The sequence below is a fragment of the Odontesthes bonariensis genome, chromosome 16 (assembly GCF_027942865.1).
Source record: "Odontesthes bonariensis isolate fOdoBon6 chromosome 16, fOdoBon6.hap1, whole genome shotgun sequence".
Taxonomy (NCBI): domain Eukaryota; kingdom Metazoa; phylum Chordata; class Actinopteri; order Atheriniformes; family Atherinopsidae; genus Odontesthes; species Odontesthes bonariensis.
This window is the reverse complement of record NC_134521.1, coordinates 7,978,220-7,994,707: the sequence shown is the minus strand read 5'-3', so window position 1 is coordinate 7,994,707 and position 16,488 is coordinate 7,978,220. Positions and strand designations below refer to the sequence as shown.

The 16,488-nt window shown below is 40.9% G+C and overlaps 1 protein-coding gene across 1 annotated transcript in view; it reads right to left on the bottom strand.

Moving 5' to 3' along the window:
- dchs1b (dachsous cadherin-related 1b) overlaps positions 1 to 16,488 on the bottom strand; it is an 84,700-nt gene that overhangs the window by 64,871 nt on the left and 3,341 nt on the right. Inside the window, exons 2-4 of the mRNA XM_075487623.1 lie at positions 4,821 to 5,660; positions 4,524 to 4,721; positions 3,315 to 4,088 (exon numbers count right to left, since the gene is read on the bottom strand). Coding sequence (XP_075343738.1) covers positions 3,315 to 4,088; positions 4,524 to 4,721; positions 4,821 to 5,642 — 1,794 coding nt within the window. The 5' untranslated portion in view covers positions 5,643 to 5,660. The remainder of the gene's footprint in view (positions 1 to 3,314; positions 4,089 to 4,523; positions 4,722 to 4,820; positions 5,661 to 16,488) is intronic.

The following is a 16,488-nucleotide window of genomic DNA, read 5'->3' as shown; positions in this document are numbered from 1 at the left end:
TTCACTGCGTCATCAGATGTCTACAGCTCTATCGATATTAGTTTAACAAATGTGATTAGTCTCACAGTCTGTGTGTGTATATTTAAGTGTGATAAGTATTTTCTTATAGAAGCTGCACAAACTCTGGGCAAGGGATCCCCGAATTTGGCCATCACACCCAAAGGGCTGATTACTCTGACAGACGGACGTGTTATGTTTGTTTAAGTGGTTTTGTAGGAGGTTCAGTGTGACTAACGCCACCTGTGAAAAGAGACCTGTCTCCTCCCTATGTGTTTTCGCTCCATTTCACCGTCACACTATGTCCTAGTGTGACTTTTTTTGAATTTCTACTAAACCAAACAACCTCCAAGACTTAATCACTGGGTAAAATGTAAGGAATAAAGTGCAGATGTACATATCTAACTAAATTGTTATCTGCATACTCTTTACAGGAGATAACCCCTCTGAGGCTTTCCTTCAGCGACAAACAGTTTTTGTCCTTCGTTTTTCCAATGATCTCAACATAAACATCATGTTTCTAATGCTGGCAAGTAATAGGAGCGCTGGATCCTCTATGAGCAGCTGTGAGGCCTCAAGGTAGTACTATTTTTTAACTTATTCACCTCCCTTATTTCTTTTTTATTCTGAACATCACTCATTCTTCTTACACACCTATATTTCACCTACAGACATTGCAGAACTGGCCTACTGTTCTATTGCAGTATCAACAAGCAATACTCCATCTCTTTGTACATCTCCCCGATGAGCACATCTGCGTGTCTGTCTGAATGATTGAGTGCCGTTTAACAGGCTTGATCAGGAAACCAAATGTTGAACATCACATGGGAGATGCATCACCTGCTGAAACTGATATCTTGGCTTCAACAGTGTATGCGAGTACACAAACACACATGAATTAAATACAGGCATGCACCTGCACATATGCACGCACAAGAGCTTTTTGCTTTGATGCCTTGTTCTTAACTACCGCAGCTAATTTCCCCATATATTAGGGTGCTTTGATTACTATTATTATTATTTTTTGCATTTATTGTATTTGGAATGAGTTTGTTGTATTGTTTCATCAAATTTTTCTCCTGCTTGTGACTCATGCATTAGTGTCTGTTTATGCAGCATTTGATCACTGACCGGAGTGTGTATGCCATTGCTTGTGAGATTTGCAGTGCTTTCCCAGCAGCCAGGTTATGCTCAAAGTCAGCATGTCATTGGATTTGGTAGAGACTCTGTAAATCACTGCATCTCACAGGGGATACTGGTATCTTATACTATGAAAAACGCAGATTATCACAAAGAAAGAGAGCAGGTGATCTGAAAGAAATCATAAAACTCAATAAAAGAAACAGACATTTATATAGGACACACACACACACACGAGAGGATTTTAACAACCTTCACATGCAAATGCAATGAACAAACACCATTCTAAATATGCTTTCCCCTGTTCACCACCATCCACAATTCTCGTCGTTCTCATGACCTTTATTTTCTCAGGTTAGGAAACTGGTTCTGATGGATATGCATGCCATACACACGCAGGCATTGCAACCTCTCATGCCTGGGAAATACTTTAAGGAAGCGGGGGAAGAGGAAAGCGGGGAAACCAAGAAATAAATAACTCCTTTGTGTCGGTGGCTACATAAACAGTACAGCACATTACAGATTACTACAGTGGCCATACTGATAAGATGTTTCCTACACATAGCATATATGTGTGTATATATGTAAGCAATGGCTGAGAGGGATCAAAAGAGATGTATTGAAGAGGATATAAAGAAAGAGAAACTGTTATGAAGAAAATAAAGAATAAAAAATTCCAAAGAAAATGAGAAACATTTCTTTTTTTTTTTTAAAATGAAAGGAAGGAAACCCGTAACTTAGGAAACTTTGATCAACCCATGTGAAACAAACTGCAAAAGTAGTGTAGCCTATCCTTCATACACTTCTTTTGATACACATTTCCTTGCTTCCTTGATATTAATCATTGGCTGATTTCCTCCATTTCAAGTGTTCAACATCCAAACCAAGCCAGCCAGACCAGTATGATAATACTAAATCCAAACATTGATCGCTATCTAGTATAAATATTGGTACAATTCTGAGAACAGTCTGCGCTTGTCTAAACTCTCAGGAACGTGACAAAAATTCAATTAGATTGTCTGTTCTATATATTACACACAACAGTAAACTACTGCACCAACCTAACCCAGGTCTTTGATTTGTCTTTATTTAACAGAAATATATCAAATAGCAACCACTCATCCTTAACAAATATACATCAAATGAACCTGCAAGAATGTGAAACACAACTATTTATCTACCCCCATTTCAGATGGTATGATCAGTGGTCCAGAACCTTTTACTGAAGCTGCACTGGACTTTAGTTCAAGCAGAAGGGGTTTCTTAAAACATACTGTGAATGAGAAATGCTTCTTTTCTTCGCATTCCTCCATTTCACGTCAGAGGGGTAAAAACCAACCTGTAAAAATAGTTGGTCTAAATGGTTCATGATGCCAAGTTAAGACTTTGGTGGAAGACAAACAGCCAGTCATCCTTTTTCATTTCTCAAGAGAGGTCCTCCTCTTATATACGAGCTGCTGGAATTGTGATAAAAGCAAGACAGCCGAGCTAAAGTGAGATAATGCATAGATACCAAGAAGCTCACCCTACTTTGCTGGATTGGATGCCATGGCAACCATACGAGGTGAGAGAAAGGACATACCAGAACATAGTAAATCTCACAGTAGCTTCAGGAATTCAGGTAAAGTCTTACTCCTCTCTCTCTCTCTCTCTCTCTCTCTCTCTCTCTGGTTTACTTTTTATCTTACCTTTATAAATATTTTTCTTCAAAAACTGACGATGACTGACTTCAATTCTCCTCTCATAGCACGGACTTTTTGAATCACATCACAAAGTGCAAGGGTTTCCAAGTAGACCATCCTCTTCTGAAAGAGAACTTTGAGACTGTTTTCACTTAGGACACACCTCCAGACCGGTTTATATTGATGTATTCAACAGGCTTTTGCCAAGAAAGTAATCACTGAGGGCTTAAATGGATAGTGCGAGTGAAATGAGAGAATAAATAAAGAGATAAGAGGACAAGTGAGACAGTGAATACTTGGTTTTGGCTGTATAAGTAGGACAATAGAGTTGTGGCCAACACACAGCGAGATTAAGCACCATGAGAATTAGAAATGGTTGTTCCTCAACAAATGAAAAACAATAAGAGTGAAAAAAGAGAGTCAGAAATTAATCTGACTGAGGTGGAAAGCATAGCCAAAGAGACAAAAAAAATAATAATTCTGGGTTTGTCTCACCTCTAAGAAGCAGGTCCCGGCTGGTGTGTTTTCTTTGATTGAGGTATTGTAGAAGTTGTTGGAGAACACAGGTGTGTTGTCGTTAACATCCTGAAGCACGATGTCCACCTTCGCTGTGGATGACAAAGGCGGTCGTCCGCTATCCGTTGCAACAACAGTTACACTAGGGGCTGGCTCTGATTCAAAGTCCAGAGCAGTCGCAGTGGTAATGATCCCCGTAACTGGATCAATTGAAAACCAGTCCGAGTGAGAATTTTTGACCTTTAGAAGGCTATATCGCACATCCCCATTAGGGCCCTGGTCTTTGTCCCTGGCTGTTACCTGAAGAACAAATGATCCAGGATACACAACCTCTGGAATGGTTTGTCTGTAAGCCTGCTGGTCGAAAAGAGGGGGGTTGTCATTGACATCAGTCACCTGAATAGTGAATGAGGACTCTGCCCTGAGGGGAGGCGTGCCAGAGTCTGTGGCCATCACCCTGAGGTCGTATGAATCTCGCTCCTCTCGGTCCAAAACCTGGTCCACATATATCAGGTAAATTATGCTATCCTTGGTTGTAAGAGCAAACTTCCCATCACCTCCCTCCAATGACACATTGACATTGGCATACTCTCCATAGTCTGGATCGGTGACAGATATCCGAGCGACATACTGTCCTGGCTGGGCTCCTTCTGAGATTCTTGGAGAGCCATCCTCACTAAGAAAGATGATAGTCATGGTAGGCTGGTTGTCATTGAAGTCACGAACATGAATAGTAACGAAAGCATTGGTCACCTGGGAAAAGATGATGATACAGCATTGAGTTTATTTGATACTCCATTCTATTCACGTGACATTACAAAACTGAAGTTTGAAATGTTAAAAAAAGATGTTGCGGCAAGTCAGAGAACGCATTCATTAAAAACATAAAATAATCTAGCCTTCGTATTAAATCTTTATTTTCTATTCAAAGGAAGACAAAGCTGAAATCTTTACATGGCTAATACAATCCCCCTATTACAGCTCACCCTTCTTGGCTACTTGATCACCAACTTATTAACCTGAACCATAATAGGAAGACTAGAAAAACTTTGTGGAATATCAACAGCCAACTATAGTTTCTACCAAATAAAAGAAAAAAGTAAAAACTATGTGCTATGGTAGGCTACAAGTCATTACAAAAAGCATCACACATTGAGGCTGAATGCATTGTAGCCATGATGTAATCACCTCAGGTTGGCTGGCATTATCCCTGGCCTGGACCACCAGTTCATGGACCCTCTTCAGCTCATAGTCCAGGGGTCTGTTCAGGGTGATGACCCCTGACTTTAGATCGATGACAAAGGAACGATCAGGATCACTCTGGCGCCGGTTGATTTCATAAAGCACCAGACCATTATCACCCTCATCTTCATCTGTTGCAAACACCTGCAAAAGCGAAGCATGTCAAAAGCAAAAACAACATGTTGAAACTTTGGGTCATTTACTTTGGGTCACCCTAAAAATATTGACGAGACATTAACTAACCTGTAGGATGCTACTTCCTTGTGGGAGACTTTCGGAGATGATAGCGTGGTATCTGCTCTGATTAAAGATTGGTGCGTGATCATTGATGTCGGTCACTGTCACTTCCAGGGTCAAGGATCCCATCCTTCTGGGTGAGCCCCCATCAAAAGCTTCCAGGACCAGAGTGTAGGATGAGCGTTTCTCCCTGTCCAGCAGTCCATTGACCACCAGATCTAGATACAGCACCTTGTTAGCACCCCTCTTCGTCTCAAGTCTGAATGTCTGGCCCACATTGCCCTCTCGAATAGTATAGCCTTGGGTGGTCAGCTGGTCCTTGTCTGCATCAGTCGCAGGGTCCAGGGAAAACCGTGTCCCTACTGCTGTGTGCTCAGGGATCTTAAGAGCAACTTTCTTTTTGGGGAACACTGGCTCATGATCGTTGATGTCATTGACAGTGATTGACACCTCAATAGTGATGCCTGTCATGGTCACAGCAATGAAGCTATAGTGGTCTCTCTCCTCCCGATCCAGACGCCTTGCAGTGGTGATGATGCCCGTGGTCTCGTCAATGTGGAGGTCAGTGCCAACACCTGTGCCCTCATGGTCAGAGATGAAGTAAAGACTTGCAGTTTCACCAGGTGGCAACCCAGCACTAATGTCACCAACAATAGTCCCTGCTGGCTGCCCTTCATCCAGCTGAAGTTCCAGTGCTCCAAGAACAGCTGTTGAATGAACGAGGATGATGAAGAAATAAAAGAGCAGCTGCTGTTGGCAGAGACTTAAAAACACACCGGGGCTGCTGACCCAAGCCCTCCGTCTTGACCCTTTACTTGTTATCGACATGGCTGGGCTCTGCTATGCCTAGAAGAAAATATAAAACAGACAGAGAAAAATATTAGAGCATATTTTGAATTTCAGATATGTTGTGAGTGACTAAAGCTGTTGTGAAGTTTTTTTTTTAAAATATTCTTTTTGAAAACATGTCGAGAATTCACTTAGCTCTCTAAGGAAAAATGAAAAACAAAATGTTCTGTTTTTCCGTGTTGAGCATATGTGCTTAATCCTTGCATGATAGCGTGCTAACACAGTCCAGGAATAAAATCAAACTTGTTGCCTGATATATTTACATATATATATATATATTTTCTTTTCACTTGTTACTTGTTACGAACATATACAAACAGAAAAATAACATTTTGGAGAAAACTCTTCAGCTGGATCAGGAAAAATTTGAAAGAGCATGAAAATGGAAGTCAAAATCTATCTAGGATCCACACTGGCTTGAGCCACACTGAGAACAGAACCATAAAGTATATTCACATTAAGTATCTCATTCACAGGGTGAGAATATCTTGAAATGTCCAAATCGTCACCCACTGAAATCTGGAGGTAAAACATCAAAGACACTGAAATGGACACTTCGATGGGAATTACTGTACCAACGCATTTCATTAAGAACAAATGAGGAAAGTATGTCCATAGCTGTTACAGTAAAGGTCTTAATGCAGAAAAGCAGTTGTCTAAAACTGTGAACCAAGCCTTTATGTTATATTCTGGATATAATGGACCTAATCATGACCTAATCATGAACAGATATAGATAATATGACTGTCCAGAAAGTCCTGGATCAGATATTCCAAGTTATCAAATGTTTGGGGTGCTTGGTGGTCAAGTGGTTAGACCACATAGCACAATGGCAATGCCCACTGCAGTGATCACTGGTTTGAATCCCGACCGTGTTGCTCTTTCCTGCTTGTCATTCCCCAGTCTCTCTCTTCTCCTTCCCGTGTATCTCTCTCTATCCAGTCCATTGAAGGCAAAAATGCCTTTCCCCAAAATATATTAAGGCTTAAGTTTGCCAGGTGTGCCAGAAAGCTGGAAATGCCTCTCTGTATGGCACTCTGACTGAATAAAAGTTTATCACAGGGGTTTAAAGCTCACCTGACACTGTGTGAGTTTCCTGGCAGCAAATTAAAGCCGGCATCTGGTTCTTTGAGCAAGTTAAAACAAACACCAATAATTATTCACAAATGGCAGTTGACCCAAGTTTGACACACATACATTTTGCACACTATCGTAAAATTCTGAAAATGCAGTCATAACTGCTCTGGCGAGTTAAACTGCACAGTCTATCTGAGCTCTCACGAGATAGATGCAAAGTTTTAGCCCTTGATGAGGTCTACAAATATTTAGATTACTGTACTTTCAAAATTATGTTTACGTTTGTTCCACTCGTATTTTTAGGGCAAGATTTATTGAGCATGTTACTCTTCAAAACATCCTGCAATGAGGAAAGCCAACAAGCCCTCACATGAATCATTCATCATGCTTTCAGACCATAGAGATGCTGCTTTGAAAATCTTCTGCATTATCTGAAAACTCATACCTCAACTCTCAGAAATGGAAATTAGTCCTGCCTTTTTTGGTGAAAGTTTTATCAGCATTGGAAATATGCGATGCAGGTATTAAGCAATTGCGGACAGAGAAGAGTTGTAAGTGGTTGGTGTTGGCCCATGCTAGGCCAGCCATATTCACCCTGACAATCACTCCCATGGCGCACGTATAATCTGGACAGTTAACTTTAGGAATTCCTTCCACCTCAGGAGGAAAAGCCAGCCTGCTGTCAGCTGCAGTTTTTGCACATACGTTAAACTGAAGCGTTCGCACTCGTGCATACAAAAAGACCATGAAATGGCCTTCTTTCACTGATAAAGTTTGAAAAATAACATTAAAGAAATTGCTTATTTCTAATGTCACCGTATCAATCATCATAATAGTGACACATGGAGACATGCTGAAATATTTTCTTGTCTTTGAGCCGAATTCACTGTTTTCAGTGTTGCTTGTCAATGTTAAAACTACTGTCTTTAGTTCGCAGCCAGTGATTCTGTTGAGCAAGAAAAGATATGACCGATGTTAGATTTACAAAGCTCCTTCAAGACTTTTTTTTTGTGCACAGATGACACAAAACAAAATTAAATACAATTTTCAAATCTCATGAATCCTCCAGATATCATCCACTTCACCAGTCTTACTGACCCTGACCTCCTGCGGTAGTTTATGAGGCCTCTGAGGAGGAAAGATTAATAAAGGCTATCGCTCCACTGGGACAGGGAGAGGGACACTGATACTGCCCCCCCCGATGCGGTCACTGACCTCTACATCTGGTCCAGACGGCTGCTCTGGACAGTTGCTGCACTCCTACACAAAGAGGGAAGGCAAATCTAAGGCTGAGCACAAGTCTGCAAAGAATACACACATCCTTGGTTTGTTGAACTTTCTGTGTGTCAAAGGCAGCCTTCGCTGTCTGAGTGCAAAAGGCTGTGTGTCTTGAACGAGAGTGGGAAGGAAAGAGAGAAGCCGAAAGAAGATCTCTGAGAGACAATTAAGGGTGTGATGTTGATGGTCCACTGCTGAAAGGGAAGCTCAAAGTCTGGGCTTGCGCCTTTTGAGACCCAACTCTGATGAAATTGACCCGCAGTACTGTACAATAACATATCCACTGAGAAAGAGAGAGCACAGAAATGGAAAAAGTGTATATAGGACACAATAAAAAAAGTTACATTCATACAGGAGTGATTTCAGTTTGCTTTGGCTTGACAGCCTTATTGTCTTTAGGGACCACTGAGCTTTGAAGGCAAAACTTTTGTAAGAAAAATAAACTCTGAAAGGGTGTATTCCAAAGTGTGTGTGCGTACAGACACTTTGTGTGTTTTCACATGCTCTCTCCCCCTCAATGCATCAGATGAGTGTCAATGAAAGGTTATATTGATGAAATGATCGCATGGCTACAATCTGTCATTGTCAATGAGCAGTCGGTCCATGACATCATCTCCCCTTTGACGTGTGCTGTAATACACTTGTGTTTACTCTGGAAAACATGAGCTGATGAGGAATGGAAGGAGCGAGGTCTAAAATATAACTCATACTGAAAGAATACTGGCTTAAAGAGATGGTAAGTGGAGTAAAAGATAAGCACTTGATTCACTCCCTCTAGTGGCACTCTTTATAACCTTCTGCCAATTACGATAACTAATCTCTCCAGTAGTTTGTATGGATTTAGGAATTTTCCTTTCATCTAAGAAAAATGTCTCAACCCATTGGTTTTGTTATGGGTTTTGTGGGACCATGACATGCACATGCAAACTGTGACATCATCTCTGTGCGACCACACTGACTGACAGAGCCGACCCCAGAGGGCTCCATGCAGTCTCAGCCACATTATATCTGGCATTGCTCCCCCATAATCTGTCTCTGCTGCGTAGATCCCTCAAAGCCTCAAATACATCCTGCACTCTTAAAGCTCTGTTGCTAAATAATAGAAAAACCATGGTGTTTTCTATATGTAACCATGTGCAGCATGCATATGAAGATGTGTGTGAGCGGGTTTATGCTGTCGAATCTCAGCGGTGAGGAACAGTTTCATCTTCCTTTCCTTTGAATGCTTACTCCTCCTCCTTCTCCCTCCCTCTGTCGGTCCCCTCTAATGGATTTAGCAGATCTGGTTGGGCACGCCACAGCTACCCACAGCCAAACTAAACAGGACCTAAAGTCACAAAGTCCCAAGTAGAAGACAGCCACCTCATACCACCTCTATCTTCGATATAAGCCATGTTTGTCGTGCTTTGAAGGAACAAGCCCAGGTTTGCATTCAGTTTGTTCATCAGTGGTTGAGTGCTCAGAAACATTTAGCAGCTACTCACTCAGTCCTGCAACTGCCTCTGTGTCACCCAGAACAAACATTGGCCAGACCGTGATTGACAGCAAAGTCAGCCGGCCGACAAATTAAAGGGAAAGTTTTTGATGTCAAAAGCCAAAGTATGCCATCAACAGATTGATGTTGGAATATTCACATCTTGCAGCAGCTTCACATGTGTAAGCCATGTACAGGGTTAAGCTATGAGTTTGCTGTTGTTTCGGAGCCATTTAAAAGTAAGAAAATCTGAAAATCTGTTTCTAGTCAAGTATACAATTAAATTTGAAATGACTAAGAATTTGTGAGGTTGTGGTGAAAAAGGCAGCAGAGGTCCAGAGAGGTGAAAAAAAAAAGCTTTGTCAGAGGAGAGATGGAAGGATGAGACTGGTGGGGGACGGAGGAGGGCTTTATGTCTCAGTTTTCATGCTGTTTGGGTTATGTGTGTACTTATGTGTAGGGACGACACTCATGCTCCCCATCTCCTCTTCAGATGCCTTTCCCTTGATATCTGGATATAGGCATCCCATTTTCTACCCCAGCTGTCACTGTGAGCCTGTGTGTGTGCGTGTGTGCTGTCTATGTATATTTGACTCACCATCTATGTACATATACATTTCCTCGAATTAAGATCCTACACTAAAGGTGGATATCAGTTTCGATTTATTTCCACAGCCGGCTTAATTAAAACAGAAAAAAAACCTCAGTCCAATCAATCTAAAGCAGCGCCAGCCTCAGACAACTGCTGTCTGGAAATATGCACACGCATTTAAATATACATGCATGCGCTGCACTAAACATAATTAATAATAATACTGGAGTGAGTTCATGGCCGTGTCATACAACTGAGGTGCCTCACCCGAGGGAAGCACACAACCGGAAACCTATTTGGTTCATGGAGGTTGGTGGAATCTAAGAAAGTGTGTTCATTATGTATGAAGATAGAAAGGTTCTGCCTTGTAGTTCAAATGGTGGATGTGGCACTGAGTAGCAACTCATTCATCCATCAATTTACTTAGAGAATGAGAAAGCAAAAGAAGTTGCTTAACCTGATGAGAAGTTCATCTCTACTAGCTAATTTTTTTTTTTTTTAACGTCGCTATTTGTACCATTTATCTATTTCTAATAGTTTCTTGCTACGAAATTCCTACCATCTCTGGTTTCAACTAAGCCATTGTTACATTTTTTCCAGTTTACCTCAACCTTGTGAAAGCTTTTGTTTTTCATTCTGTCTGTGAAATGATGTTCTGGTGTTTAATTTTATTACTTGTTTCCTACATAAATGTCCATGTCAGTGACATCACTAAAGCTGCAGAATCTGCTTCGTTCAGAGTGAGAGCAACCCTCTCTGCCAGCAGCCTACCGACACCAGAAGCGCACAGTGTGTTTTTTTTGTTTTTTGACAGTTTTATTGTATTTTGAACAACAGAATGGAATATGAGGTTGACACTGTGTGCTTGTGAACCAGTTTTTGGAATAAGTCTTTGGAATTTTCAAAACCTGGGTGTGAAATCATGAGTTGAAAAGCTTGGCGAAGAGGTGACTTGTTGTGTAAGTTTTATGTTATTCTTAGCCGGCCATTGGTTGTACAGTGTATCTATACTTATTTTGGGCTAAACATTCTTTCATTTTAGCAGACATTAGCAGTAGATAATAAGTCGGGTGGGAGCTTTGTGATTTGGGCCTGTTTCCCCACTGATGCCGTCAGTTCCCATCAGATCCCATTTTGAAAGTTAGGAGGCTGGGTGAGTACCTTAGACTCTTTGAAATGTTCTTTACGCCCTTCGTAAGCAGTTTTTGAAGGACCTGCTGCTGTCCTGCTTGGCGAGGCTGCTACTTTGTGAGAGTGCTGGACTGAGACTGCCATACAAGGTGGGTGTGACTGGCTTGAAAAAATGTTAAGGTAGGTGGTGAACTGTTTAAAGAACATTCACATAAATGCCATGATGCAGGTTTTCGGAAAAGAAAACATCAGATTGTAACGAGATGAGCAGTGTTACTCACTTTACCTGTCGATGGTTTTAGAGTTGTGGTACTATTTAAAATAACAACTGACTCAGGTTCTCAAATCCCTCTCAGTTCACCATCCTGCTGCAAGATAAAGTTACATTTTCACTTTTGCATCTCTCTGCAAAAACTTGATTTCATGGGAATATTTGCTGAGGAGAAAGCAACAGCAGAAAGGTCTGAAACTCTGCAGCAGCAGGTTGACAATTCCAAGCTGGTGTGACAACTCAGATTTGTTTATGTATTCTCGCAGAGGCTGCCACGCAGGAATCCAGACGCACACATTCACAAACTGCACCAGGTCCCCTGCGACAGACCGTCCTAGATTTTACAAGCCGACAGGCCAGATTGAGAGAGAGCTGTTCAGAAGAGATGGTGGAAGCAGACGAAGAATCGAAACTAGAGTATAGGGCTTCACTACATATCATATCACCATTGACGCTCAGATGTGTGCAGTCATTATTGAAACATTGCAAAACGTGTAATGCCAACTGAGGCAAATTAACCTAAACCTGTGACTCTGCAACTTTTTTGCTGCGTGAGGGCACCTGGTATTGTTCTCATTTCCATGACTAATCTACAAGATAATTCTGTCTGATTCAACATAACTTACTCAGATTTAAGGGTTTCTGGATACAAAGTAATCATTTTTAAAACTTTAAATACAAAGCTTGTTGCAGGAGACAATCACTGGGAGAGGAAAGACCCACATCTGGTCTTTGTTCTTGCAGGCGGATACGATCAATGATCAAAGAATATGTGACCTCTAGTGGCCGTGAGAGCAACTGCATGTGAAGGACCTTGTGGCTGTGTTGTAAAAAGTATTGACCCAAACTAAACTCTTTTTTTAACCTCAAGTTGTTTATATTTCTAACCCTGACCACATGATCCGAGCTTTTAAATGGAACCATGAAGTGACAACATTTTGTAGCGACATCTTATTACGACGTATAACCCAAGCGACCACCAGCAAAACAGCAGCCATGAGGGTGATGGTCATGTTCAAACCATAACCATGATTGTCCTCTAACCTTTACCAATCAATGTCATTCCCTAAACCCACACAGGGGGTAATAACAGTGTTAGCGTATTATTAATGTAAGATGGTCTTGATCTCACTTCACACTCACATGACACATATTTTCTTCTGCCCCTTGTATGGGCAGTACTTTATACAGGACGCCATTATGGGTCATATTGCGGGTATGAACAAATGACTTATATGTACGTTTCAGTTAGAGGACTTGTTGAATCATCGATCTAACATATTTGTAAATGGAGCTTTACATTCAGTTCTCTCAGGCTGAAAGAAATGAAATAATAGCCAAACTTCTTAAGGGAGGAGCAATTGTAGTGGACACTCAGAGAGAGGCACAGGGGGATTCTTGTCTAACTGTAAAACTGCTACAACATATTTAAGTAAAAGGAGTTTTTTTTCTCTTAAAAAAAAAATCCTGTTTGTGTAATTATTATTTCTTATTGATTCGCCCCAATTCAATTTCCAAATAAACTTGTTAAAGTCCTTTCGTGTATGTATTTTACTTTGTGCTGCAATATAGTTACAGAACAAAGAAAATGTCCCATTTTGTTTTACAAAACCACACAGCCCTAGTGGAAAATATGATTCTGAATAAGGTTTCTTTAAAAAAAAATTGCAAGAGTGTAAGAACCAGAAACTAGAAGAGGTTAAACATAGTCAGCATGAGTGTACAAATGCATACTGTCACGCACACACATAAATAACGCACCCTCTGAACCATCTGCGTTGCAACAGAGCAAGTGAAAACACAGCTGGATGTGCTTCACCTACCTCTTAACCTTCAAGGCCAGACTGCCAAGTGAAAGTACTGTGATGTACGATGAGTGCTCCTCTGATAAATCCACGTGTGGTCATTGTTAGTTTTTTTTATTTTAAGTAAAATATTGATTCAATATCAATGATGAGACAATACAAAAAATATAAAAGGCAGGAGCTAAGCAGAGTGAATAAAAAAATAAAAACACTTGGAAAAAGAAAGGTTGCTATGGGGAGATGTTCGTGAAGGTGAAGCAGCAGCTGCCATCGAACATCAGTCATCGCCCCTCCCCATCAGAGCGCGCTTAATATCCCACAAGGGCAAAGCTATCGAGCTGAACCGTGCCCATAGTGGATCAGGCAAATGGCTTCTCTATTCACGATTTTAATTTTGAGTTATATCTGTGATGGCAACAACAGCCCATGTCCTCTGCAGAGAAAAACAGAGCACTGACTGGAAGCAATTAAACACCAGGAAATATCCTTAGTGTTGAATGTGGAAGACATTAAAATGTCCAATCAGCTATTTAATTACTTCACTTGGTTCAATTTTGTTCTAAAACGTGTACAGTTATGTTTGCATTTTGGAATTTGTTCTAATTAATTTTTGTGCATGAGCATATACAACTCCTAACCACACACACACACACACACACACACACACACACACACACACACACACACATACATAATTGTGAGAGGATCGCATTTACTTATATTCACTCCCTGGAGGCTTATCCTAACCTTAAATGCCAAACCCCAACCTTTACCCCAACCTTCACCCAATCACGAGTCTTGGCTCAGAAATGACTATTAAAGCTTCAGTCGTCTTGTTTTCTGTTAGGGACACGAGTCACCCTATGTGGCAGCGGCGCCACACTTTTGTCCTAACTTCCAACCCGAGCGATGAACGCGTTGAAACACATAAACACAGTAATACTGTAGAGGAAGGATAAGTTAATGAGCTAAAGGAAAAATTCAAAGACAAAACATCCAGCTGATAGCCATAACAGGGTTGGGAGAAGGGAAACCATAGATCCATCTTGAAACGTCAACACACTAAGTCACAAACGTATCCAAGCAAACAAGTTAATCTCCTTCGGCATTCCATCTAATGAAATAATCAGTGACATGGCCCAACGGCAAGCCAGGCACCGAGTTGTATCGGGTCATGTTATTGTTTCAGAAAACACATAAATATTAATTAAAGTGATAAGTGTTGTTGAAGAGTTTGCCAGCTGGTTAATTGTTAGGGTGAAAAGAGGTCAGAAACATCATAAGAGAAATTCTATAGGCTTCATTTCACAGGGAGAAACCTCGGTTCTTCTTTTGGCTGACAGATCTAGGAATCTATCAAAAGTTGCAATTACTCATCTCCAGCTCAGAAAACTGGACAGTAACTTGGCTTATTAGTTATCAAATTCTCCATCAACTCTTAAGCTAGTGGCGCGACGACAGCTGTTCTCTAAGAAAATGCCTTTGTATCATGTTACTCCATTACATTTCTTGTGGTAAGTCTAAAAATCAAGCCAGTAGGTCTTTGTTTTACACATCAGCTAACGATCACTACATGAAAACTTGATTCAAAAATGGGATATAAAGGCTAAAAAAAAGATCAATTTGTTGGGCACGATATTAAAAAAGAAAAAACCTAAATGAGAAAACTGTTTTTGATAAGCCCTAAATGTTGCTGCTGTCAACATTAGCAAGAAACCAAGTTAGCAAGAAACCAAAAACTTTTCTAACTATTCCTTTCTGCTCCTCTCCGCCCACACATTCAGTCCCTGAATCCCTTAACTTGCACAACACGATGCTTTACCTGAGCAACGCAGCTCTCAGCTCTGTGCGAGCGTTTGAAGTTACCAGAAGCTCAGATCATCTCACTCACTTCATTAAAAACACATGAGACGCTGCGCAGACAGGCCCTCTCATCTTCCCTCTGCTCAGCCCACTTCCCTTAGTGCTTAGGAAATATTAATCCATCCAACACTCGGATGGGCCACACTTACCACATTTCAATAATCTTTGTTTAGACAGAGCCATTTCTGTATCTTTCTCTTCACGTGAAAACTTTAATACACCCCTTTCATTCAGATACACGTGGACGAAGCCACGTATATCTGTGCTGATCGTCTCCTAAATGAGAAGATAAAATAAAAGATCCGAGTAGAAACATCTCAATCGAAAGAAGCAGGCTCACATATAGTGCGGAGATCACTGCAACGTTATTTGGCCCACAGATGGGCACAAGATTATTCAACAGAAATTAAAGAAGGAATGACAGGATGTAGACTTGCTGTCTTTTTTAAAGTTGTACATCAACCAAGTTTCAGTATTGGACTGTTGGTCGAAAAAGACTATAGAGACATTTTTCACTGTTTATCGGTCTTCTGTGAGTCATGAAACTAACCAAGAATAATCACTAATGGAAAGGTCATGAGCTGCGGCTCTAAAGATATATCTCCACAAACTAAGGCCACACACAGAAACTCCAACTGTGACAACTAGAAACCCAGAAGTCAGATTACCCAGCTTCACTTTGGCACTGAGAAGCCACTGTCACAGTTCCAACTCCTGGTGCAAGAGCACAGGATAGGGAAACTTGACACAACACCAAGATTTTAATCATGAGCCAGTCTGACGTTACAATGACAAATCTGGATAAACGTTTGCTGTCAAATTTTAAAAAGTAGCAAGCTGAGGCATCCGATACCTGATGTTTTGGAAGGGCAGTGGGAAAACTGTGTACTCGCTGACAGCACCTACCGTGCAGCCCTGTACAAATGTATTCACTTTAATTGGTCCACTGTCTGTAATCTTTCTTATTCAGCACATCATTAGACTAAAAGGATGCCTTCTGGCTAGACAAAGACCATGAATAAAGATGATGGAAGTTACGTCATAAATCGGCTTCAGAAGCAAAAATGGAATAGCAGCATCTCAAAGTCCCAGCTAGTCAATCACTCTGTGTCCAATAGGAGAGCACAGTCATTTCCTTCAATTCGCTGAGTCAGTCATACTGTAATATCTTCTCCAGAGCCACAGATGAATGAGCTTTCATACCATACAAAGGATGGTATACGATCTTTATTTCCCAGTGCATTTTCAGAAAATTTGTTCCGGTCTAAGCTAAAAAAATTGGGCGTGACATTGGATGATTAAGTGCCAAGGTTTAATTTAGTTTACTAGTTTAT